This window comes from Cervus elaphus, chromosome 29 (genome assembly GCF_910594005.1).
Source record: "Cervus elaphus chromosome 29, mCerEla1.1, whole genome shotgun sequence".
Lineage (NCBI taxonomy): Eukaryota > Metazoa > Chordata > Mammalia > Artiodactyla > Cervidae > Cervus > Cervus elaphus.
In genome coordinates, this window is record NC_057843.1 from 57,473,780 (window position 1) to 57,500,504 (window position 26,725).

General features: G+C 48.9%; 2 protein-coding genes across 2 annotated transcripts; both read left to right on the forward strand.

Moving 5' to 3' along the window:
* Positions 1-6,951: 6,951 nt before the first annotated feature.
* On the forward strand, positions 6,952-13,422 carry HRCT1 (histidine rich carboxyl terminus 1). The gene is made up of 2 exons (XM_043891265.1): positions 6,952-8,121; positions 11,701-13,422. The coding sequence occupies exon 1, from the start codon at positions 7,140-7,142 to the stop codon at positions 7,482-7,484; it is 345 nt and encodes a 114-aa protein (XP_043747200.1). The 5' UTR covers positions 6,952-7,139; the 3' UTR covers positions 7,485-8,121; positions 11,701-13,422.
* SPAAR (small regulatory polypeptide of amino acid response) lies at positions 12,029-13,422 on the forward strand. The gene has a single exon (XM_043891266.1). It carries the CDS (start codon positions 12,029-12,031, stop codon positions 12,254-12,256), a length of 228 nt encoding a protein of 75 aa, XP_043747201.1. The 3' UTR covers positions 12,257-13,422.
* Positions 13,423-26,725: the final 13,303 nt, after the last annotated feature.

A 26,725-nucleotide genomic window follows, 5' to 3' on the forward strand; every position in this document is an offset into this window, starting at 1 on the left:
CCTTGCTCTGACCCTTATAAGCTGTGTGACCTTGGGCAAGATAGCTAACCTCTCTGAGCCATGGTTGCTTCACCTCTAAAGCGGAAATAATTGTCACACCTACGCTATGTAATTTTCCGTGTTGCTGAAAGTGCTTGATAAACCAAAAAGGCCCATAGCAAAGACTGGGTCACAATTACCCCATATGTGTTAAAAGGTACGGTTGGAAAAGGGCTGTGTCTATACTTCCCTCGTGGTCCAGTGGTTAAGACTCTGACCTTGCATTGTGAGGTCAGGTTCAATCCCTGGTCAGGAAACTAGATCCCACATGCTGAAACTAAGAGTTCTCACTGAACTAAAGATCTCGCTGAAACTAAAGACCCCTCCACAACTGAAAAAAAAAAAAAAAAGAGGAGACAAGTCTTCCCCTGGCCCTGGGTAGCATGGCCTTCATCTTCCTTAGAGTTTCACACCTCTGTTACTTGGCTGTTATTTGTGGGACAGGGTGGTTTCTGCATTATCGGGAAACATCATGGGCTGGGTCCTCAGCTTGTTTCTTCATTCAGTGTATTGAAAGGGGGAGGAAAAAGGATTTAGATCCTCTCAGGAAAATGGCTTGACCTGAAAGACAAAGCCCTACTTTAAATGTCAGAGATTGCATGTTAACTTCTCTGTGTAAACTTTCTGTAATAATTTAAATCTCTCTCCAGATGGATGCCCCAATGAAGTAGGAAGTTCTATATTTAGAAAGGCAAAATTAAACAGCACATTAATATGTTGCAAAAAATTACCTTTATCACATGTAACAACTAATCCAACAGATCCCAGTGAATGTTGATCACATGACTGGTTTTCCCCCGGCTTAGCATGGACTTGTAACAGGGGGTCGTCCTTGTCAGACACAGTTGTTCCAGTCACTCGGGTTTTCCTTCACAGCCCTCGGGAATACGGTGTCTTTTTTTCTGTCCATTAGTAAGTACTCTTGCTAATCTTATTGCTAGACATTTTATAATTTTTGTTGCTGATGTATTTATTCTCTGACTTTTTGAATTAGTTATTGCTGTTATATAGGAAAGTCACTGCTTTTTGTATTTTTATTTGAAAGCTTTATTCATTAAACTCTCGTTACTCTGAATAGTTTTCCAGCATATTCTTTTAAATTTTCTACCTTTTGTTTTATGCTCTTATTTAACTATACTAAGCTAAGTAAAAATGGTGAGAGGTAGCATGCTTACTTGTTCCTGATTTTAATGAGAATGCCTGTGTTTATTTACCATTAATCATGATATTGGCTATTGGTCTGAGATATTTTTCTTTTCAGTCATGTTAAGAAAGTATCCTATTTTTCTGTTCATTTGCAAAATTTATCAGGAATGCCTAGTGAACTTTATCAAATGTGTTTTTGCCATCTGTTGAGATGATTATATGGTTTTACTTTTTTCTTCTCTTTATTTAAGTAATTCCAACAATAGATTTCTAAAATTATCAAACCACCTGACTTACCTGGAACAAACTTTACTTGTGTATGGAGTATTAGTCTCTCAATATTTTGCTAGGCATACAAATATGTTATTTATTTTTTAGGATTTTGAGGTTTGTCTGCAGTGTTTTTGTACTGTGATTGTGAGGGTGTCTCAGGCTTATGCTAGTTGTATAAAGTAAATTATATACATTTAAAAAACTTTAAAAGGTTTCTTTCTCTAATCTTTGACAGTTTAAACAGTTCCTGCTGATTCTAGAATTATTCCCTTAATTCTCTTTTTTTATTATTTTTAAAATGGCATTTACTTATTTAAGGCCGTGATGGGTGTTCACTGCTGCGCGCTGACTTTCTCCAGTTGCAGCGCGTGGGGGCGCCCCTCTAGTTGAGGTGCACCGGGGACTTGGTAACAGTGGTTTCTGCTGTTTCCGAGCACAGGTTTTAGGTGCAGATCTTCAGTGGTTGCAGCACATGGGCTCAGTAGTTGCGGCCAACGGGTTTAGCTGCTCCACGGCGTGTAGATCTTTCTGGGGCTGAACCCACGTGCCCCACATTGGCAGCTGGGTTCTCGACCAGTGGACCACCAGGGAAGTTCCTCCTTATTCTTCTTTAAAGTAGACTTTATTTTTTAGAGATTACATTCACAGCAAAATTGAATGGAAGGCAGAGAGAGCTTCCATGTACTTCCTGCCCCAGGTACAGACAGACTTCCCCGCTATTAACGTCTCCGTTTGTTACAGCTGATGCACCTGCACTGACAGAGGCCCGGAGGCCCTGGGTAACTTCAGGGCTCACTGTCGCTGCTGTACCTTCTAACGGTTTACCAAAATGTGTAATGACACATGTCCACGTTATGACGAGCTACATAATAGTTTCTTGGACCTAAAGATCCTTTACGTTCTGCTTACTCATCCTTTCCTCCGCACTGCCTCCTGGCAACCGCTGATTCTTTGTCTCCATAGTTATGCCTTTCCCAGAATGTCATACAATTGGAATCACATAGTATGTAGCTTTTTCAGATGGTCCTCTTTCACTTAGTAATACACAGTTAACATTCCTCCATGTCTACTCATGACTTGACAGCTCATTTTTCCTAGTGCTGAATGATGTTCCATTGTTTGGATATACTTAGCTTTTCAATCCATTCACCTACTGAAGGGTATCTTGGTTGCTGTCAAGTTTTGGAAGTTATGAATACAGCTGCTACAAACGTCCGTGTGCAGGTGTTTGAGTGGACATACGTTTTACCTTTGGATAAATACCAAGGAGTGTGATTACTGGATCAGATGATAGACAGAGTGTGTTTAGTTTTGTAAGGAACTGCTAAACTGTTTCCACAGTGGTCTACCATTTTGCTTTGTTATACATTTTTGTCACATTAACACTTCTATTCAATTTTCACCTGGATATACCTTGCTGGTTTGGCTTGGCCTGGCCTCTTCACACAGCTTACCTAGTACTCAGGGCAACTTTTGATCAAAAGACAATGCTTCAGATAGGAAATTTTCTTTTATTTCATTAACAGTTGTTTCTCCACAGGTTCTGTTCTCCACTTCTGGAATGTCTATTATATAAGCATGTAGCTGACCCTCAGACAACATGTATTTGAACTGCATGAATCCATTACACGTGTGGTTTTTTTTTCAGTACTAAACACTCCAGCACTACACAATCCATGGTTGGCTGACTCAGGCGCAGAACCCCAGATATGGAGTTGATTTTCCATCAACCCCACCTACAAAGTTGATTTTCAACTGCGTGGGGGTTGGTGCCCTGTTCCCCCACTGTTGTTTAAGGGCCAGCTGTGTTTCATTTCCTGGGCATTTCTTTCTTTCTTTGGTCTTTTTCAGAGTTATTGGGAAGGTTCTCAAAGCAGTCTTTCTTGATTTGGTTTTCAATTTGAAAGTAAAATTTTGCATATTTTTCCAAACTGGTATATGAATTAACTTTTCAAATATTATTTAGAACATAAATTTGGAAATTTTACTAAGTCCCTGTTTTCAGGCTTTTAGCAACTCTCATAATAAAGACACGATACCTTATATCTTTTCTTCATGTGTCTAGTAGTTTTTCTTTATTTGTTCACTTTACAGAGGGACCTACCTAGATCTATGTTTGGGATTGGAATTTGAAGTGGTTCTAGAAAAGACTATGCAGAGTATTTTCAAGCATATTGGTTCCAGGCCCACTTGTTTATGGTTTAGTTTTCCAGGTGGGGGCATCCAGTTGGCCATGATTAATGCATGGGAGGGCTCTTGAGAGAAGTTTGCTGCTATGCTGGGCAACTTTGCCTTCAGGATTTATGGAGGCAGCTCAAGGAATGTCTGGAGGAATGTCTCCTTTCTCTGAGTGTACAGGTTAGGAATCTTCTGACCAGTGTCTCTGCTTTTATGTGCAAACCAAACATTGGGCTAAGTCTTGGCCAACTGATTTGCAAGCAGACACTTGTGCAGTTCCCAGCATCACCAAAATTGCTTCCTGCCTGTGCCAACCTCACCCTAATGCATAGCCCTGGTGTCTATCATGGGGCTTAGAGTGGCTCTGCTGGGGCAGCACCCCCATCGGGCTTCCCAGGGATGCCCTTACTTAGTCAATACATCCATTGATCTGCTTCCATCTGCACTATGTATTGCAGAAATTCCTTACATGTTCTTGGTCAGAATTTGGAACAGAGAAGAGTTAAGTGGATGGTTTCAAATTATGATCTGTAAGCAAAGATCAGGGAACTACCGCTTTTGACAAGTCTGAATACAAAACTGATTTATTTACAGTGTCACCACTAGGTGGTGCCACCAATTGGTGAAAACAAAGGTTGCTGTTGTGGGACGATCAAAACCCACTTGCAGCTAGGACCAGCACAAGTTTGCGAGCTTTTAGGGAGCTTGTGTGTACTTGTGTGTAAGTGTGTGTACACATAGCTCTTGGTGCATGAATTTGCTTCAATGCAATGTTGGTTTACACATGTTCTCATGCATGCAAGTATACGCAGAGATTAGGGTTAGGGGGCACCTTCATATCACATCATGAAGCTAATGATATGAACTCCAAAAGGCTGCCCCATCAGCCATATGTATTGTCCGGAACTCTGGTTCCTCAGCTTGAAAGGCTGCCAGTGGAGTGTGCAGAAGCCCCAGCCTTAAGGGAGAAATACAGTGACAACGCCACAGGAAAGCTTTTTCAGGGCAGGGAACACACAATCACATATGCTGTAAGGTCATCTGTCCTGCAACCCCTCCAAGAAAGTCTCAGTCACTTGTAATATCCTGGAGGACCATGGTCTCAATATCTCCCTGAGTACCCAAAGCTTCAAATCAAATGCCCACATTAGGATGGCATCTTCTGTTGAGATAGGGAGTGACTGTGCACTTGAGAAAATAAATGTGGGGGTGGTGTTGGGGAAGTCCCGAAACCCCTTCCCCACCAGAGTCATCCGTATCAGCACATCCTTTCCCTGTTATCACTATGGACGGTCCCCAGCTGATCTCAGACTCTCACTCAGGAGACTGGCCTTCACTCCAGGAATCTTGCTGCCTTGATTACATGCTGTCCAGAACAGCCCCTGAGGCTGGGGAAACTCAGACAAGCCCCTTCCCTTCTCTGGCCTCAGTTTCTCCAGCTCTCAGTGAGGGCTGGGGCCACATGGTTCCAAGGGGCCCTTTGTGCTGATGGGAGTTCTGCCAGTTGCAGGGCCCTGCCCTCCTCCCGGGGCTGGTATGCAGTGGGAGTCTCCTTGGAGAAGCTCCCAAGTAGGAGAAAGTTCTGCTTGCCTTCCTCCTCCTCCTTCCAGCAGACTTCCCTCCTTAACAGGCCCCCAGGGGAGGCAGCTGGCCTCCGCGGCCTCCAGAAGCGGCAGGAGGGAATGCTCACTTGAGCATCATTAAAAGTTCAAGTGGCTTCCTCCCTCCACCCTGCACCCCAGGGGGAGAGCCCCAGGACTCATTAAACCCTCTGCCCCCAGAGTCCAATTTGGTTGAAGGGAATGTTTGATCTCTTCATTCAGAGGAGGTTTGCCCTAAGGGTTTGGGGCCTCCCTGAGACAGTTCATCTCAGATCCAGGTCAGAGAGTGAGGGTCCCCAGAGGTCACCTCTTGCCCTGGCACTTTTCTAGAGGAGGAAACAGGCTGCAGGGAAGGGGTGTGTCCAAGGTCACCAGGAGGCGGGCTGCTGGAAGCATTTCTCTGGGTGGCAGAGAATTGAGCGGGGGCGGGGTGGGGGCTCTCTGTGGAGGGTCCCCTGGGCACCCATGGTCTCAAGGTCGAGGTGCAGAGCTGTGGCTTTGGGGGGGACCCTGCAGCATGTGAGGAAGGACTGTAAGAACAGCCTGACAAGCCCACAATGGGAGGGGCTGCCTGGAAAGATAGCAAGCAACCGTCCCTGGCCCCTCGGCCGTGTGGTGGGATGGATAAGTGCTTGTCTAGATGAACAGAGGGTTCTGGACTGCATGGGCAGAGGGATCTGCAACTGCTCAGGTCCTGCCTGCTCTGTGAATTCTCCCCCAGGCAGGAATGGAGTGTCTTGACTGTTGGGCGGGGAGCTTCGGATGGAGCGGGGAGCCTGCCGTGTATGGGCAGTGGAGCCTATTGACTGGGAGCCAGGAGACTGACCCTGGGGCCTGGCCTCTCTGACCTCAGCGGCCAGCTTCCTGCCTCCTGCAGCCCTACACTGACACCCAGCTCCCAGACCCAGCAGGACTGAGGCTGCAGAGACAGTTGTTCAGCTTTCCTGCCTGCCGGGCTGGCCTGAGCTCCTGCAGTGTGAGACTACTGCAGGACAGAATGTGACTCAGCCCCCGCGGCCTCTGTGGGCTGTGGGACAGGGAGCCACGGTCTCCCAGATGACGCTCGGTCCCCCCAAGTCATCTGGTCCAAACTCCACTGCCTTAATGTTGGTGGCTTCCCTGGTGGCTTGGGTGGTATAGAATCTGCCCGAAATGCGGGAGACCCAGGTTTGACCCCTGGGTTGGGAAGATCCCCTGGAGAAGGGAATGGCAACCCACTCCAGGATGCTTGCCTGAATAATTCCATGAACAGAGGAAACTGGCGGGCTACCGTCCTTGGGGTCGCAGAGTCGGATACAACTGAGTGACTTTCACTCACTCAATATCAGTGGCAAACATGTGTCCAGACCTGGTTTAAGTGCCTTATAAACACTAATTCCTTAAATCCTCAGAAAACCCTACTAGGAAATATACTCTAATGAACCCTTTTACACATGAGGAAACTGAGGCAGAGAGCATGGGAAACTTGTGCAGTCACAGGGCTGATGAGCCACGTGGTTCTAGAACCCACGATCTTAGTTAGTGTGCTGTGCTGTCTCTAAGAGAGGAGGGCCCTGAAGCCCAGGGAGGGGACCGGGCTGGCCCAATCACCCAGCTAGGTGGCAGGGATGGGGGCCCAGGCTCTTATCTCTAGCCTCTGGGCTCTCCCCTCGCCCCGAGGCCCCTCCTTCCAGCTCCTCTCTCCCCACCTAGCCTCACTTGGGCCTCCCCAGAGTTAACAGTCGCCGGGCCTCCCCTCAGCTGGCAGCTGCAACCCAAAGAGGCTGCACCCACATTCCCTGGCTGCTCTCCAACCCACAGGAGCGGAGAAAACAGTCCAGTGACTGCGAGGGCTGAGCAGAGGCTGCTGAAGGGGAGGAAGCAGTGAGGAGCCGCCACGCAGAGGCCCCTGTCAGCTCCCAGATGCTGGACCTTCTGCAGCACACGACCCTCGTGGGCTTGATCGTAGGCGCGGTGGCGGCCTTGCTGCTGCTGCTGCTGCTGGCCGCCTGCCTGTACTCCAGACAGGAGGAGCCCGACGTGGAGAGGAACCGCCCCACCTCCAGGAGGAACCGCATCAGGTGGGCCCGGCCGTGGATCTCCTCAGGCCGGGGCCACCTGGGACATTTGCACCATTTCCGTCATGCTGGCCACGTGTCTCACATGCCCCATGCAAACCTCCACCATCACCATCACCACCTCGCCCACCACCATGCCCACCATCACGCCGCCCACCACGCCGCCCGTGCCCACCGAGGCCGCCACTGATGCCCGTGCAGGGCAGCCGCTGCCTGCCCTGCCGTCGCCAGACGAGTGGACCTGCCGACGCTCCCACGCAGCAGGGCACCCTCTGCAATGAACACCGGGTCCTGCTTGGGCTTCGTCCACCTACTACGCCCGGTGTGCTGCAGAGGAGAGCGGAGAAGTGCCAGGGCTGACCCTGCACACACAGGAGGGGGACGGGGCTGAGCGCAGGCGGTGCTGGTGGTCCTTCGGGGACAGACACCACCTTGTGACCTTAACTCCCAAGGGGCACCAGAATGGACCGCCCGTCCGGTTGGTGCAGGCGTGCTGGTGTGTGCGGATGGGCAGGTGTGCCCTGCTCTCTCTCAATGACCAGGCCTCTGGCTGGCAAGGTAGCTGGGAGGGGCCCTGGCAATGCCCCTGTGTTTGAAGGAGGTCGTGAGGCTGCACAGTCAAGTCAGTGGTGCCTTAATCCAAGAAAATAAAAACCATTAAGAAGCTTTGTGAAGAGGCTCTTGATTGTAACTCAAGTGGGAGGGAGGGAGCGGCCAGGCCTATTCCTGCCTTTCCCTGGACCTCCCTCTCTGATGGGAAGTGAATGTCTGAGTGGGCCCTGCAGTGGGGGAGACTGGACGACTCTGCTGGGCTCCGTGGACAGTAGGTGAGAAGGCCTGGGGCCCGAGCTCTGATGGGGGGCATGGTTAGGGTTTGCAGGCAGCCCTGCACAGAGATGGCTCTCTGTGTACTGGTGGGGCTCGGAGAGAAGGAGCGAGGCCATCCATGCTGGCCCCCAGGGGTCTTTCCGGTCCACCTCTAGGGCAGACTATGCTCTGGGCCTGCAGAAGCCCCCTGCGTGGCTGTGCTGAACGAACGTTTCTTTGGTAAACTGGTCAGGGTTTCTTATCCAGGTGTTGAGTCTCAGCCAGCCTGACCCCACCGATGTGTGTGTGTGTGTGTGCATGTGTGTGTGGCTGGCTGGAGTCTGTGTGCGGCTGTGAGTTTAGGAGGGAGAATGTGGTGCTGGGTGGCCCTGGGAGAGGGCTTGCTCCTCGGAGTCTCAGTTTCCCCTTCCCTAAGATGAGATAGGTGACAGACGCTTCTTGCCAAAGCCTGTTCCCAGCTACCCCAGAGCAGCTGACAGGATTTTGCAGCCAGGACGGAAATCCAGTTCTGAGGCCTTCAGTGAGGAAGGAAGTCCTGTGAACTGGGGTGGAAAGGGGAGGGGGAGAGGCTTGAGGGCCAGGCGAGGTGGTGGGGAGGGGCCGGAGAACAGGCCATAAAGTCAGGGGCCTGGTGACTGACTCACTGGAACAGAATGTCCTGTTTCTTTTCTATTCCCCGGTGATTCTCTAAGAGGCCTGGGGTGGGAGGCGGGGAGAGGGAGGCAAATTCACTGATAGCAAGGCCAGATTTCAGGCTTGGGAAAGAGGATCCAGGGTCTATAGCACTCTTTGCATCGGCCTCCCCTCCCTTACCCTGTGGTTGCTCTTAGCTCATCCCTGATCTGGATTCCTGCCACAACCCCTCTAAGTCTGCGCACCTCCAGCCCTGCCACTTTGCGAAGCCTCTTCACACTGCAGCCTGCTCATTGCCCTTGGGACCAAGTCTCTGCCTCTTGGTTGGCCACCCAAGGCCCCGGTCTGATTCCTGCCTCCCCCGGTTCCTTTTGTCCTGTCCACGCTGCTCCAGTCCTCAGGCTCAGAAAACATCTTGCACGTTCCCCTCTCTGTCTTTGCCCAAGAAGAATTTGTCATTCACTCCTATGGGTTTCTCATTTATTATTATTGTTATTGTTGTTGTCATTTCTGCCGATGCACTCAAATCTCTTTCCCTAGAGATTCAAAGGCCCCTGTCCTCCTAGATTGGAGAACTCTTGAGGGCCCCCCCACGCCCAAGTGTGGAATCAGCTCACATGACAGATGCTCGAGAAAGGTTTCCAGGGCTTCATGCTCTCTGGAAAAAGTAAATGTACTTGGAATCATCACTACCAGAAGCTTAGGGCTTGAGGGCTTCCAATTTTACTAGTGGGACATTGCAGGGATTAGTCCTTTAAGCTTCTAGGGCCTTGCTGAGAGAGCTCCTGCTTTATTACCCCATCTGCTCAGTGTTGGGGTGTGTGGAGGTCGATAGCCCGCCAGCCTGGACCTCCCTCATCCCTCTGCAGAGCCCCATGTGAGCCTTGGATGGCCTGCTTTTCCTATATGTGGCCTCGAGCATCCTCTGGGAGAGCCAGGAAGCTTGCCATCACCTTCCCCTTCTTAATGTAAGTGGAATCTATGGAGGACTTCTCTGGTGGTTCAGAGGTTAAAACTCCATGCTTCCACTGCAGAGGGTGCTGGTTTAATCCCTAATGGGTAACTAATATCCCACATGCCATGTGATAAGGCCTATATATATATATGGTTATGTGTGTTTATGTGCATGTATATGTATATATATGGAATGTATGGGCCATGCTCTTTTCTCTGACCAGTTGACAGTGATGGATGCTGGGAGGACAGATGTATGTCTAAGTGGTAGACATCTTTCAGAGCCCTGTTGTGTCTGGGGCTCATGGGTAGGCGCTGTCTGTCATAAGATTACAAAATCCACAAGAAAAGAAAATATCTGGAGAAACCCTTAGGACAAGCAGTCCCCCTGGTGCCCTCCACCTCCCAAAGTGACTGGCTGACATTGATAATTCATTGATAACAATTTATTGATAATCTGAAACCACAGGGCCCACAGAGTGGTTCACCATATTTCCTGCCCCCTGCTTCTGGTCACTCCAGTTAATACAAGTAATTCAAGATGTCCAGCTTCCTCATGCAGCCCGAGCTGGCTCTGGGCTCCTCCTGTGTGGGTTGTCCAGTTATCTTAGAAAGGGGAAGAGAGAGAACTTGGCAGAGTATCATTTACTCCAAATAGTCACTCTCCCATTCTGCGCATAAGCAATTTCCTAACACTAGAACCAAGGAAAGTTCACTGGGCATTGGAGAAATTGAAAAGGATCCAGGCTATGTGGCCCTGGGCTAGCCCTTGGCCATCTCTGGGTCTTCACACTCTGATCAGTAAATGTATAGAAGGAGACAACTGCCCTGTGGAGTGGTGGTATCTGGAGAGAGGTCTGAACTAGGAGGAAAGGGAGGGAAGTCCCTCCTTGGCTATTTGGTGCTCTAGTTATCACTACTAATAGCAATAGGCCATGGGCTGTGACTATCTCTAAAATAGAGAAAATGTTACTTCACAGCGTTGCTGGAACCATTATATGAGATAGTGCCTGGCTGTGTCTAATACCTGGAGTTATTGTCTGTAATGACACCCTTTCTCAGGGTTTGGATGAAATCGGGTTAGTAATTCAGCCTCCTTTCTGGAAGTGGTGGTGGTCTCAGGAGGTGCTGGCCATGGAAAGGCTGTGATCAAGTGAGGATGGGAGATGGAGTGGCCTGGACAGGGCTCACCCCCACTCCCCCGGCCAGTGAAGAAGAAACGCTGGCAGGAGGCCGGGCTGGAGTGGCATGGGTGTGCGTGGGGGGTGGGGTGAGCGCAGTCACCAAGGGGGCCGGCAGCTGTGCGGGTCCTGGGCCCTCACTCACAATTGGAGGAAGGCGTGCAGGAAGTGCTCACAGCCGCTCAGACATCTCAGAGCCTCGTCCCAGGCAGCACCAAGGCCGAGGCACCCAGGGACGAGCGTGCCATGGCCTGGGCCCTGGGGTGGTCATCAGGTCAGGAGGCCCCGGCACTGCGTACAGCCATAGCTGCCCCTCTGCCAGCCCGGGGTAAGTTTTCACAGCAGCTGAGTGTGAGCAGCGGGCATGAGCAGGCAGCAAGGGGGGGCTGGGGGGTGGGGCTGGAGCAGAGAATGGGACTAAGGAGCCCACAGGAGTTCTGAAGGGCTCAGGGATCCCACCCGGAGAGTGACCTGCCCCATCTAAACAGCACTCTCCCAGTACGTGCGGAAAAGGAGGCCAACGAGACAGGCGCTCGTGGTGACCCTGCATCTGACTCAGAGTTGATGTTGCCTCCTCCCCTCCTTCGTCCCAGCCCTCAGCACAGGGCCAGAGGTTCAAGAGTCAGCAGTGGGGCTGATTCAAAGACTGATCCAAGGTTCCTCCAAGGGAGGAGTCTGGGCCCATCCCGGACCCACAGGAGGGGGAGTGTTTTTCTTTTGTCCGAGTGTACAAACACTCCTGAAATCCGTGGCCGTCACCAGAGGGCTGAGCGGGGCTCCCTCTGAACAAAGTCTGCGCTCTCGTTCCAGCTCCTGCATCCAAGGAGTCTTGAGCTTATGTTTTTCAGGACAGCGCTTCTTCCAGAGCTGCCAGTGGAGTTGCCCACGGCTCTTGGAAGCCTGGCCCAAGGCTGAGAAAAGTGACAGAGGCCACTAAAGTCGGAGTAGAGCCATGTGGGGTGCCCAACGGCCCAGAGCGGGTACCAGCCAGGGCCTCAGACCAGTATCTCCTTAGAAGACCACAGGGAGAGCAGCCGGAGGAGCAAGCCATCACCAGCAGCTCCTCGCTTCGGATGGGGAGCGAGTGAGGTCCAAAACACACCCTGGGCTGCTCAGTGGTCCGTGGCCACACAGGGCCATGGAAGCAGCAGTGATCGGGATGGTGGCTGTGCTCTTTGTGGTCACCGTGGCCATCACCTGCGTCCTCTGCTGCTTCAGCTGTGACTCAAGGAGCCAGGATCCTCAGGGGGCCCCACGCCCCAGCTTCACAGTGGCCACGTTTCGCCAGGAGGCTTCCCTCTTCACTGGGCCAGGTCGCCATGCTCAGCCAGTGGCAGGTGCCCGGGACTTCTGGACCTTCATGTGAAATCTACCAGCCCCCAGGATTTGCTCTTGTTGTTTAGGCGCTCATTCGTGTCCAACTCTTTGTGACCCCATGGACGGTAGCCTGCCAGGCTCCTCTGTCCGTGGAATTCTCCAGGCAAGAATACTGGAACAGGTAGCCATTCCATTCTCCAGGGGATCTTCTTGACCCAGGGATTGAACCCAAGTCTCCTGTATTAGCAGGCGGATTCTTTACCACTGAGCCACCTGGAAAGCCCAGGATTTGCTCTGCTGCGGGTCAGACTCCTCTTCCCCCAGCAAGCCTTCTCTGGTGACCCACTCCTCCAGCCTGGCATTTCTGTCCTGTCCAGCCTGTATCCAGCAGACTCCTGACTCATCCTATTCCGGTTGGCCATGCCCTCCAGCCTGGGAGATCTACGGTGATGGGACCAGTAGGAGTCAGCTCTGACCCCCGAGAGCTCAGCCGGACCCTACCCACAGGGTGGGGCTTACGAGAGGTCGAGAGTGAGTGACCAGGCAATATTGGATGGCATGGTGGGCCAGCTCCTCTGATCTACAAGATGCAGTGAAATATCACTGGACTTTATTGTGAACAGAGTGTTGGTTATCTCAAGATGTCCCAGGATGCCTATGACGCCGCTGGTTCGATTGCCACGAGAGGAAGCAGCGCCCTCAAGTGGACAGTTTCAGAAACCACTTTTTATCTGTTCTGAGAGAGTCATTCTGCTACTTGCCTGCGCACATATTGCAGAGCCCACTTCTGAGACCTGCCTCCTACCTGTTACCTGAAATCCGCCCTGAAATTCTGAAACCAAAAGCCTGCTTCCTGGGAACTGGCAATTCATTTCACAATTGAAAATGCATATCCTTTTATGGGTCTCCCAAGAATCAGGGTTGGGAAACCACAAAAGGAAACAGAAGAGAAAAAGAGTCACAGAAAGTACCAGACGTTTTATTAATAGGAAAGCCAGAAAGAAGACTTTGAAATGTATTTGCATGAGACTTTATTTCTATATTCTTATGGGTCACTTCTATTCTTAGAGACTGTGACTTGCATCACCCAGGAATGACTGAAAAATCACCAACTGAAAGGTAATTTCGAATAAGTTAAAATGTTATATTATATCGACAGTATGTAACAAAGCTCTTGTTTGCATCACAAATAAAGAGATGTTCTGTTTTTATTTACAGAAGAGCTGTTTTCTCTGTACCCATGAAATGCATGCCAGACCATATTTAGCAAACGGTTTGAAGGATGCAGAATTCTGAGTCTCCTGACTCATATCTCCATCCAGCACTGAAGGAATGACTCTCCCAGGACCTGGCGTTGACGGGGGCAGGACTGACCCAGAGAGGCGGTCTGGCCCCTGAGGGGGCCTGGATGGGCCACCCTGGCCATGTGGCTGCCATAGAAGGACTCGCAGAGAGAGATGCTTGGGGCTGTGAAAGTGCAGAGGTGTAAGGAGCCAGGGAGAGAGTCAGGCTGGTGGAGAGGGGTGAGTCTGGGGAGGGGAGAGGCACAGCAGAGGGAAGGCCCGGAGCGCCTGAGGACCCTGTGTCGGTCTCTCTGGACCCCAGAGCCCGCAAGCAGAGCCTTCACAGATGCACGTGGAGTGCGGCAGGGAGGCCCCAGAGGGCCTCAGCTGAGCGGAGTGAACTGTTCAGTTCACGTTCTCTGAAAGCGAAGCCCAGACAGAGTTGTGGGGTGTGAGATGTTTATAGGAATCAACAGCCATGAGGGGAAGGAGGGGGAAGCAGGATTAGATAGAGGAAGGAGTTAAAGATGATGCAGGCCCTTAATATCCCCCATCTTTGCTCTTCTCTGAGAGACCCCGCCCCCTGAGGTTCGGCCTCAGGCAAAGTGGCTCCTGGCACAGGCTGGCCCTGAAGTCCTTCCGTGGAGGCGTCCTGTGAGCACCTCTCCACGGGAGCTCAGCAGCGGCCTGTTCTCAGAGCCGGGTGAGCATGTCCAGGCAGAGAGAAATACCGGGCGCAGGAGCTCCCCGTGGGCACAGCTGGAGGTACAAGGTCTGGGAGGAGACAAGAGAGTGGGCCTCAGCCTCTCTCTGTCCTCAAGCAGAGTTAGCTCTGCTGTAGGCCCAGCACCTTCAGCCGGACCCAAGTGTCAGGACCCCCGGTCCAGGGCTTTGCCTCTGTGTGCTGTGGTCACATTCTTCCCTGAGTCTGTGGAGGAAGGTCTGTAGGCTGGACTCAGCCCTGAGAACAAGCAACGGCGAGGGGGCAGCCTCGCTCTGCGGGCGAGCAGTCTGTCAAGTCCCAGGCTCTCATTGGCTCACTCGCTCATCCACCCACCTACCCACCCATCTGTCCATCTGTCCATCTGTCCTCTTACTCCACCTACTTGCTGAGCCTTACTTCCTCGCCGACTCATGCATTCATCATTCATTCCATCACCCATTCACTCCTCCATTCAAAAAACACTGGCTGAGCACCGACTGTGTACCAGGCCCCACCCAGGGAACGTGAAAGTCACCAAGACCCAGTCCCAGCAACCGATGAACACCCAATTTAGTCATCTGGACAGGGTGCTCAGGGGAGAGAGGGCCCCAGTCCCCAGGGAACCCGGGAGGAGGTGACCTTTGAGTTGGACTTGAAGAAAAGTGGGCACTTCAACAAGAAGAATTTGGGGGAGGGTCCCCCAGAGGGACTGGCAGGATTGGAGATTCAGAGAATGTGTGCGGCAGGGCGTAGGGGGTCAGATAGAGTGGGGGCCAGGAGATGAAACACAGCCAGCTCCTGCGGGAACCCCTTCTTGCCACACTTGGCCAGTATGTTTCCGGGCAAGTGAAGGCAATGAAGAGGCAGCCTGGCTTGTCAGTCTGGGCAGGAGCCGTCTTCCCCAGCACACACACATGGGCACAGCTGTTGCTACAGGGGAGCGGTGGCTTCTGCAGTGGGAGCTGGAGGAAAGGTCCTGGGAGACTCGGGGAGTGGCCAGCACTGCGTGGAGGTGGAGCCGAGGGTTAGGGAGAGGATGTCCCAGGAACGCAGGGCATTTGAGAAAGGCAGGCAGTCAAGGCCAGCACCCTGGAGCAGGCTGACAAAAGGGAGATGGGACCAGGAGGAGCAGCTAGAGAAGGGGCAGGAAGGTTGGGAGTAGGGGTCCAGATTTAGCAAATAAAAATGCAGGGCATCTGGTTAATTTTAATTTCAGGTAGACAACAAACAATTTTTAGTATACGTACGTCCCAGGCAGTATTGGGGACATACTTACACTAAAACATTACTCATTGTCTATCTGAGGTTCAAATTGAACTAGGGTGTCAGTATTTTATCTGGCAATCCTACGAGGGAGGGAGTGGTTCTCAGAGAGGGGGTTTAAGTGGTTGAAGCATCAGGGAGGTGAAGGCCCGGAAGAGGCCTCAGATTTTGCAATGGACCGTTGACAATGACCTTGGTGAGAAAAGCTTGAGTGGCGTGCAGGGAGCAGCCCTATGGGCGGTATGCATGTGCACACGTGTCCGCAGTGTGTGTGTGTGTGTTCTCACGTGTGCATGCTCAGGGGCAGTGACGTCAGTGGGAGCTGAGTCAGCAGAGGATAAGGACTGAAGATAATCTGAAGGGAAGAAGAGCGATGTATTGTGGCCAGAGGGGCATGGCCTTGAAGGAGAGTTTATTATTGGCGTTTTTAAGCAGGGGAGGGAGGTTGAACATGTGAAGAGCTGAAGGAGAAGGATTGCAGAGGGAGATAGTGACAATTGTCAGCAAGGAGGAGCCCCACGGAAGGGGTGGGGTGGGAGTCAAGGAGTCAGGCAAGTGGGGGCGAGGGAATGCTGCTGGAAAAGATGCTCAAGAGTACGGTAAACGTTCATGTTGTGTGTGTGGTGGGGGAGGAGGGGAAGGAGGGCATCACACCAGATGGTCTGTTTACTCAGTGAAGCAGGAGCGTCTGCTCAGAGATGGGTCTGGGGAGCTGAGGTCAAGGAGAGCCTGGACTGATGACCCACAGCAGACAGGAGCAGCCGTCCTGCTGTTCTCACGTGTGGAGTGCGTGTGTGGCATCTATGTGTGTATGTTGTACGGTGTGAGTGCGCATGTCGTGTGGTGTGTATGTTCATGTGTGCATGTTGTGTGGTGTGTATTTATGTTGTGGTGTGTGTTGGCCTGAAGTGCTCTGCCCTTCCACCCAGGGCAGACAATTGTGTAAGATGGGGGTGGGAAACTCTGTAACAGGCCAGCACGGAGCACCTCTAGAGACGGAGGAGATGGTAGTGTAAGGACAGAAGCTAAAGCTGGTACCAAGAGAGGCTGGCAAGGCTGGGAGTGTTTACTTGGTGGCAGCGAGGGAAGGGGCTGCTCAAGGTCACCTGGAAAGCTGGGCAGAGCTGCATTGGAACCCCCCTCTCTCAGGCTCCAAATGCAGCGTTCTCTCTGCTCATTCAGTTACTTGTGATTGTTGTTCAGTTGCTCCATCGTGTCTGACATTTTGCAGCCTCATGGACTGCAGCACACCAGGCTTCCCTGTCCTTCACTATCTCCCGGCACTTGGTCAAACTCAGGTTCATTGAGTCGGTGATGCCATCCAGCCATCTCATCCTCTGTGGCCCCCTCTCCTCCTGCCTTCAGTCTTTCCCTGCATCAGGGTCTTTTCCAATGAGCTGGCTCTTGGCATCAGGTACACTGCAGCATCAGTCCTCCCAATGAACATTCAGGGTTGATTTCCTTTAGGGTTGACTGGTTTGATCTCCTTGCTGTCCAAGGGACTCAAGAGTCTTCTCCAACACCACAGTTCAAAAGCATCAGTTCTTCAGTGCTCAGCCTTCTTCATGGCCCAACTCTCACATCCATACATGATTAATGGAAAAACCATAGATTTTACTCTATCGACTTTTGTTGACAGAGTGATAACTCTGCTTTTTTAATATGGTGTCTGGGTTTGTCACAGCTTTCCTTCCAAGGAGCAAGTGTCTTTTAATTTCATGGCTGCAGTCACAGTCTGCAGTGATTTTTTCCTATTTATTGGACTCTTACTGGGTACCAGGCATTATGCTTTTTATCCAACCTCTCTTCGATGCTCTCTGTGATCCCATCACAGTAAACGCTGTGATGAGCATCTTTCCCAGCAGCATTCCCCACCGTCTCCATTTTACAGTTGAGGGACCTGAGTCCCCACTGTGGAGTGCTCCCGAACAGTGCCTCCCAGCGCTGCTGGAACCTGCAGGCAGAAAGCTAACCTGCCCTCTCTGTAAATGGGACCGGAATTCTCATCCGACCCATCTCATATCTTCAGGATGAAGGGAAGGCAGGAACACCAGGGATTGGATTTACCCTGGGTTTTCCTGGACAAAAGCCTTGCACGCACATGCCCCACCTGGATCTGTCTTTGGAGGATGCAGTCCTTGGCGTATACACTTTAAAGGGGCAGCCCACGAAACCTCACCCAGATAGCTCTGCGGAAGGTTGGACTCCGGGTTAACCACCCGCAGCCCCGGGCTGTCCCGCCGTGGCCTCCCTGCCGTATGGACGGTGCCGCTCCGCGCCCGGGTCCGCCCCAGGATGAAGGGGCAGAGAACCCGCTCTGCGCCACCCAGCTCCGTCTGCGCTCTGCCCCCACCACTCACTAGCTGGGCTCCAGCCAGGGGTAGAGGAGGTGGGAGTCTTGCCCCCTTGTCCAGAGGTTATGCTAGAGAGAGGGAAGAGCCTGGAAGCCCAGCTGTCAGGAGCCCCCGCCCTTCCTCCCCCATCCTGGCCGCCACCAGCCTGGTGCTTTTCTCTGGAACACACTGGATTCTGGAATCAGGAGTCCCTGAAATAACATGTTTTCCGGAAAAGTACCTTCCTTAAAGGAAACCACTTGTTCCAAGGAGTTGAAAAGGGTCATTGTGCGCTGCCAATCCCTGCTCCCCTCAGGACAAGACACTTGAAAAGACAGACACGGCTACACGCACACACACACACGCTCACACACACACACACTCAGATGCATTCATCCCGTGCATTTGTAAGAGTGAACGTTAGGCGTGGGCTCCAATGCCAATCAGAGGAGGCTGGTGGGGCAAACCCTAGCAGAGACAGAACATCAGACACTAGGCAGGTATAAAAACAATGGGGTAAATTTAAACCCATTACCATGAAAGGGCATTTATCATACACCAGTAAGTAAAAAGAAGAGGGAGTTAGAGAACTAGAAATGTGCCCTGTGGTAAAATTCAATTTCTGTTAGAATACACTTGGATGCAAAGATGAATGTCTGGATAGCCCCGCGCCCAGGTGTTAACTAGTGATTGTCTCCGGGTGGGTGGGGCTGTTTGTGCGGTTCAGGTTTTTCCTTTTTGTCTGTCTGTATTTCCTGTGATCAGTGGTTTGCTTTTGAATAAGGAAAAGCAAGAAACCAACAAAGGAAAAGAACAAAATTAACTTTTCTAAGTTAAAAAGTGAACCAACTTCAATCTGAGAAGAAGATATAAAAACCCAATCAAACACAGACATATAATGATGACAAATTCTCAGGACAGACAGACACACAGACACATTCTGCCTAATTCAAATGGTTGAGGTCGACAAGGCAGAGGAGTAGGGGGATGGTTGTTAAGTTTCTAGAAAATTCTGGGATCTGGATGTGAGGGTGACTCCAGGAACTTCAGGGACTGAGGGGGGCTTTTAGGTGGGTTTGGGAGGCTAGTGGGAGCATCCTGGGAGTCAGCCAAGCCTTGGCTAGACACCTACCTACCTTCTGCCTCCTGAGACAGCATGTGGATCCTGATCCCAGGTCCCCAGTTCAGGCAAGACTGAGAACTTGCTAAGGCAGCTCACCACCCCTGCCCTCTTCCTGGCTCCTCCCCACCTTGCTGCCTAGGGAGATAAGAGGGCCCACTGCTGGGAGGGGCTGCCCCTGGTGTTCAATTGCCCAGTCGAGTCTGACTCTTTGTGACCCCATCGACTGCAGCACGCCAGGCTTCCCTGTCCTTCACCATCTCCTGGAGTTTGCTCAGACTCATGTCCATTGAGTTGATGATGCCATCCAACCATCTCATCCTCTGTTGCCCCCTTCTCCTCCTGCCCTCAGCATCAAAGTCTTTTCCAAAGAGTTGGCTCTTTGCATCAGATGGCCACAGTATTGGAGCTTCAGCTTCAGCATCAGTCCTTCCAGTGAATATTCAGGGTTTGTTTTCCTTTAGGATTGACTGGTTTGATCTCCTTGCTCATATACCTGGAAAAGGGAATTACAGTTGCTGGTGGAATTACAGTTGCTAATCAGTTGCCCTTAAAATAAGATTATCCTGAGTTATCCACATGGGCCCAGTGAAATCAAAATGGTCTTTAACTGTGGAAGAGGGAAGTCCGAGAATCAGGTCAGAATGATGTAATATGAAAAAGACCCCAAAATGGAAGGGGACCACCAGCTAAGGAATGAGGACAGCCTCTAGAAGTTGGAAAGGATAGTAAAGTTGCAGGATATAAAATTAACACACAAAAATCCCTTGCATTCCTATATACTAACAATGAAAAAACAGAAAGAGAAATTAAGGAAACAATACCATTCACCATTGCAACAAAAAGAATAAAATACTTAGGAGTATATCTACCTAAAGAAACAAAAGACCTATACATAGAAAACTATAAAACACTGATGAAAGAAATCAAAGAGGACACAAACAGATGGAGAAACATACCGTGTTCATGGATTGGAAGAATCAATATTGTCAAAATGGCTATTCTACCCAAAGCAATCTATAGATTCAATGCAATCCCTATCAAGCTACCAACAGTATTTTTCACAGAACTAGACCAAAGAATTTCACAATTTGTATGGAAATACAAAAAACCTCGAATAGCCAAAGTAATCTTGAGAAAGAAGAATGGAACTGGAGGAATCAACCTGCCTGACTTCAGACTATACTACAAAGCCACAGTCATCAAGACAGTATGGTACTGGCACAAAGACAGAAATATAGATCAATGGAACAGAATAGAAAGCCCAGAGATAAATCCACGAACCTATGGACACCTTATCTTTGACAAAGGAGGCAAGGATATACAATGGAAAAAAAGACAAACTCTTCAACAAGTGGTGCTGGGAAAACTGGTCAACCACTTGTAAAAGAATGAAACTAGAACACTTTCTGACACCATACACAAAAATAAACTCAAAATGGATTAAAGATCTAAATGTAAGACCAGAAACTATAAAACTCCTAGAGGAGAACATAGGCAAAACACTCTCCGACATAAATCACAGCAAGATCCTCTATGACCCACCTCCCAGAATATTGGAAATAAAAGCAAAACTAAACAAATTGGACCTAATGAAACTTAAAAGCTTTTGCACTACAAAGGAAACTATAAGTAAGGTGAAAAGACAGCCCTCAGATTGGGAGAAAATAATAGCAAATGAAGAAACAGACAAAGGATTAATCTCAAAAATATACAAGCAACTCCTGCAGCTCAATTCCAGAAAAATAAATGACCCAATCAAAAAATGGGCCAAAGAACTAAACAGACATTTCTCCAAAGAAGACATACAGATGGCTAACAAACACATGAAAAGATGCTCAACATCACTCATTATTAGAGAAATGCAAATCAAAACCACAATGAGGTACCATTACACGCCAGTCAGGATGGCTGCTATCCAAAAGTCTACAAGCAATAAATGCTGGAGAGGGTGTGGAGAAAAGGGAACCCTCTTACACTGTTGGTGGGAATGCAAACTAGTACAGCCGCTATGGAGAACAGTGTGGAGATCCCTTAAAAAACTGGAAAAAGAACTGCCATATGACCCAGCAATCCCACTTCTGGGCATACACACCAAGGAAACCAGATCTGAAAGAGACACGTGCACCCCAATGTTCATCGCAGCACTGTTTATAATAGCCAGGACATGGAAGCAACCTAGATGCCCATCAGCAGATGAATGGATAAGGAAGCTGTGGTACATATACACCATGGACTATTACTCAGCCATTAAAAAGAATTCATTTGAATCAGTCCTAATGAGATGGATGAAATTGGAGCCCATTATACAGAGTGAAGTAAGCCAGAAAGATAAAGAACATTACAGCATACTAACACATATATATGGAATTTAGAAAGATGGTAACGATAACCCTATATACAAAACAGAAAAAGAGACACAGAAATACAGAACAGACTTTTGGACTCTGTGGGAGAAGGTGAGGGTGGGATGTTTCAAAAGAACAGCATGTACACTATCTATGGTGAAACAGATCACCAGCCCAGGTGGGATACATGAGACAAGTGCTCGGGCCTGGTGCACTGGGAAGACCCAGAGGAATCGGGTGGAGAGGGAGGTGGGAGGGGGGATCGGGATGGGGAATACGTGTAAATCTATGGCTGATTCATATCAATGTATGACAAAACACACTGAAATGTTGTGAAGTAATTAGCCTCCAACTAATAAAAAAAAAAAAAAAAAAAAGAAGTTGGAAAGGAAAAGACAAGGAAACAGACTCCCTCCTAGAGTCCCAAGTGTTGCAGGAATGAGAGTGGGGTGAGAGAGGATGGTCACATTCCAGGTCACGTCCGACCAAGTCCCTGGGATGGCTGTCAAATGTGGTTTCTTGGTTTCATGCAGGAAAGCATTCAAGAGCAAGCCGTAGTAATGAGAAAGAAGATTTATTCAGGGAAGAAACACACTCCATAGACAGAGTGTGGGCCCCCTGGGAAGGGAAGAGAGGCACCAGGGTATCGGGTTGTCATTTTTTATAGGGTGGGTAATTATATTGGCTGGGCTTCCCAGGTGGCGCTAGTGGTAAAGAACACGCTGGCCAAGGCAGGAGACATAAGAGACTCAGGTTTGATCCCTGGGTCGGGAAGGTCCCCTGGAGAAAGGGATGGCAACCCGCTCCAGTATTCTTGCCTAGAGAGTCCTGTGGACAGAGGAGCCTGGAGGGCTGCTGTCCATAGGGTCGCACAGAGTCGGACACGATTGACGCGACTTAGCATGCATGCGTGCATTGGAGAAGGAAATGGCAACCCACTCCAGTGTTCTTGCCTGGAGAATCCCAGGGACAGGGGAGCCTGGTGGGCTGCCGTCTATGGGGTCGCACAGAGTTGGACACGACGGAAGCGACTTAGGAGCAGCAGCAGCAGCAACTGAGTGCAGGCAATTATACAGACTAACGAGTGGGAGGAGTATTCCAGCTATTTTGGGGGAGGGGTGGGGGTTTCCAGGAATTGGGTCAGTGCCCACTTTCTGAACTTCTGTAGTCGTCCTTGGAACCATCATGGTGTCTGGGGTGTGCCGATATGTTACAGCCCCCGTACTGAAGCTCAAGGTCAAGTCCACCATCTTGGAGCTAGTTGAGGTCCTTCTTTTGCCCTGCTGCCTTCCTGTCTCAGAAGTATTAGAGCTGAAGAAGGCTGTGGGGCTCCAGGCATAGATGGAATGGACTACTTTAGGGAAAAGGATGAGAAGACAGAAATCATCCTTCTCAAATGAGTGGGGTGAGAGGAACAACGTGGTGACTGACACGTTGTGCTAGGTATTATGTGATGTCCATCTCCAGGAATCCCACTCCTATCCGGCGGGAACAGCAAAGTATGCAAACAAGTACAATCAACAGAGAAATATATTAATATAAGTGAGGGATTGAAAGTCACTCAGTCGTGCCTGTCTCTTTGCAACCCCGTGGATTGTGCCCACCAGATTCCTCTGTCCATGGGATTCTCCAGGCAAGAATACTGGAGTGGGTTGCTATTTCCTTCTTCAGGGGATCTTCCCAACCCAGGGATTGAACCTCGGTCTCCTGCATTGCAGGCAGATTATTTACCACCTGAGCCACCAGGAAAGCCTGTATTGATATAAACAAACCCACAAAATGGAATAATAGTCATTACAAAATGTACTGACTTGGAAACTGCCTATTATAAATAGAGAAATAAAAGTAAGTTATAGAAGGGCCTTATAAGAAGAAAAGGGGAGCAAAGAAACAAATATCCTTTCTTCTTAAGGGGAAAAAAACCAAAAAACTCCTAAATTACACATATGTTTGTATGTTTGTATAAACACAGAGGAAAGTCTGGAAGGATATGATTACCACTGGGAATAGGCTTGGAGGGAGAAGGAAACACTGTTTACTTTACAGTCTTCTGGGTTGTTTGAACTTGTTTTAACAAGCCTGTCTTGTTTTTCATTCCATGTAACATTATTTTTTAAAAAGATAATACCAGGTTAAGAAAAGCAAACTTAACTCTGATTCTTGTTATTTGCAAAAAGAGCTCTCTGGGCAGAGGAATGGTGGGGCTCCACTGAGCAGGAACACTCTGGACATGCATGAACAAAATTGATTCCTTTTTCTATGTGAGCATCAGTTCAGTTCAGTTCAGTTCAGTCGCTCAGTCATGTCCAACTCTTTGCGACCCCATGAACTGCAGCACGCCAGGCCTCCCTGACTATCACCAACTCCCGGAGTCCACCCAAACCCATGTCCATTGAGTCGGTGATGCCATCCAACCATCTCATCCTCTGTCATCCCCTTCTCCTCCTGCCCTCAGTCTTTCCCAGCATCAGGGTCTTTTCCAATGAGTCAGCTCTTTGCATCAGGTGGCCAAAGTAATGGAGTTTCAGCTTCAGCATCTGTCCTTCCAATGAACACCCAGGACTGATCTCCTTCAGGATGGACTGGTTGGATCTCCTTGCAGTCCAAGGGACTCTGAAGAGTCTTCTCCAACACCACAGTTCAAAAGCATCAATTCTTCTGCACTCAGCTTTCTTCACAGTTCAACTCTCAAATCCATACATGACCACTGGAAAAACCATAGCCTTGACTAGACGGACATTTGTTGGCAAAGTAATGTCTCTGATTTTTAATATGCTCTCTAGGTTGGTCATAATCCTTCCAAGGAGTAAGCGTCTTTTAATTTCATGGCTGCAATCACCATCTGCAGTGATTTTGGAGCCCAGAAAAATAGTCAGCCACTGTTTCCACTGTTTCTCCATCTATTTGCCATGAAGTGATGGGACCGGATGCCATGATCTTAGTTTTCTGAATGTTGAGCTTTAAGCCAACTTTTTCACTCTCCTCTTTCACTTTCATCAAGAGGGTCTTTAGTTCTTCTTCACTTTCTGCCATAAGGGTGGTGTCATCTGCATATCTGAGGTTATTGATATTTCTCCCAGCACTCTTGATTCCAGCTTGTGCTTCCTCCAGCCCAGCATTTCTCATGATGTACTCTGCATATAAGTTAAATAAGTAGGGTGACAATATACAGCCTTGACGTACTCCTTTTCCTATTTGGAACCAGTCTGTTGTTCCATGTCCAGTTCTAACTGTTGCTTCCTGACCTGCATATAGGTTTCTCAAGAGGCAGGTCAGATGGTCTGGTATTCCCATTTCTTTCAGAATTTTCCACAGTTTATTGTGATCCACACAGTCAAAGGCTTTGGCATAGTCAATAAAGCAGAAATAAGGCAGCATGAATCCTGTGAGTGGAAAAGTGAAATCACCCTAGCCCTCCTGGCCTTCTACAGACTTGTGATCTGAGGTTCTGCACGGGAACTGACATTTCTCTACGTTGCGTGGCAATTCCAGACTGAAATATTGAGTTGGCCAAAAAGTCCATTCAAGTTTCCATCCCATGTTACAGAAAACCCTGGACAGATTTTTTGACCAACCCAATACAATTTTCTGGCCCCCATTTTGGTGAACTTTGAAATTCTTCAAAATTCAAACTCCCCTTTTTATAACTCACACTTTTTATGTGAGGAATAAACATTTCTGTGTTTTGCTGCTTGATCCCACACTAAAGTCTCATTTACATCTTGAAGTCACAGTCTTTAAAAGGGACGGACACCAGCAGAGACAGTCCTAGGAAAGCAGCCGAGGGGGGCACGTGGAGTCTGGGGTCCTTGCTCTCCCCTCGGGCTCACAACACAAGGATTGGATCAGGTGTGTGCAAGCCCTCTATCTGCCCAGCATCTGACGCTCCGCAAGTTGTCCCTGGGTTGCAGAGCTCTTCTACAGCACTGTCGCAACTGTCTCTAACAACATGCATGGGGACCGGGTGGAGCGCTATCGACTGTGGCTTACAGATGAGGACACCAAGACCTCGAGACCCGAAAGTGATGAATCCCAAGGCATTCAGCCATTTGGTTGCAGAGTTTAGGACAGAATCAGATCTCCTTGTCCTTCCGTTTCTTTCAGCCAGTTTCATTTTTATCTCTTTTATATCTTTAGTTTCGAAGATAAATTTTGCTTGATTAAAAAAAAAAAAAAAAAGTTCCTGCTGCTTCAAAAAGTTCGACAGTCAATGATCCAGAATAATGTTTTCAAATTCCCAGCTAACACTAATGCTCAACAGTCAGGAGTGACAAACTGGAATTTTCAGGAATCCTTGAGAATTTCTGAAATCATGAGTTATTATGCACTATTCATAACAATTACTTACCTGCTTTTAAATAATGAGTGACCATGATAATAAATAGTGAATAATTTTCTGTGATAGAATAATGCTGAAAGTTTCAGAAGTTTTCAGTAAATAACATGGTTTTACAGTTTCTTAAGATCATGAATCAATATATTATGACAAGATTATTTCAATAATGTGGGAAAATGTTCTCTATCTAATACAGACACTGGATATAGAAAACATTAAGACAAAGGGAGTGTTAACCCCCAATAAAGGGCAAATAAAATCACTTAAAATTGAAATAGAATACTGCAAATATTTGATATTTAAAAGTTATCATTTGAAAAATGAACTATAGGGTCTTTCCTGGTGGTCCAGTGGGTAAGACTCCGAATTTCCAATGTAGGGTTGGTTATCGGGTTCCATCACTAGTTGGGGAAGTAAGGATTCCCATGACACAGTTAAAAGATCCTCCATGCCGTAACTAAGACCTGGCAAAGCCTAATAAATAAATATTTAAAAAAGGAAGAAAATAGAATGTAAAAAAAAAGAATCAACTGTTTCAACTTAAAAAAAAAATAAGAGTTAAAGATAGTCTCGATCATTGCCTTGTGACAAATATTCCAGATGTAGGAAACTTTCATTTTGAATTAAGAATGTCCCAAACATCTTCACTTCTACGCTAGTGACCGTAGCTCAGACAGTAAAGCATCTGCCTGCAATGCAGAAGACCTGGGTCAGGAAGATTCCCTGGAGAAGGAAATGGCAACCCATTCCAGTATTCTGGCCTGGAGAATTTCATGGACAAAGGAGCCTGACGGGCTACAGTCCATGGAGTTGCGAAGAGTCAGATACGACTGAGCGACTAACACTCACTGAGCATGTAAACATCTTCAAGGTGGGTGTCCTGTTGCTTCACAGAAGCTCATTTCCTTTTAATTTTATATATATATAAATATATTGGTTTGCTTGCCCTAGTCTTGATTTTGCCATTGAATTCAATATTGCTCTTGCTCGTGGCTTCTGTCTGGGCCTGACTGGAGATCCCCTGTCTGGATGTCCTTACTTTACTGAAAGTAAAACACATACTGAGCAAATAAATCCAGTCCTTAGTTTTCCAAAAAAAATATCACTCTTGCCAATTCAGATTTTGGAGCAG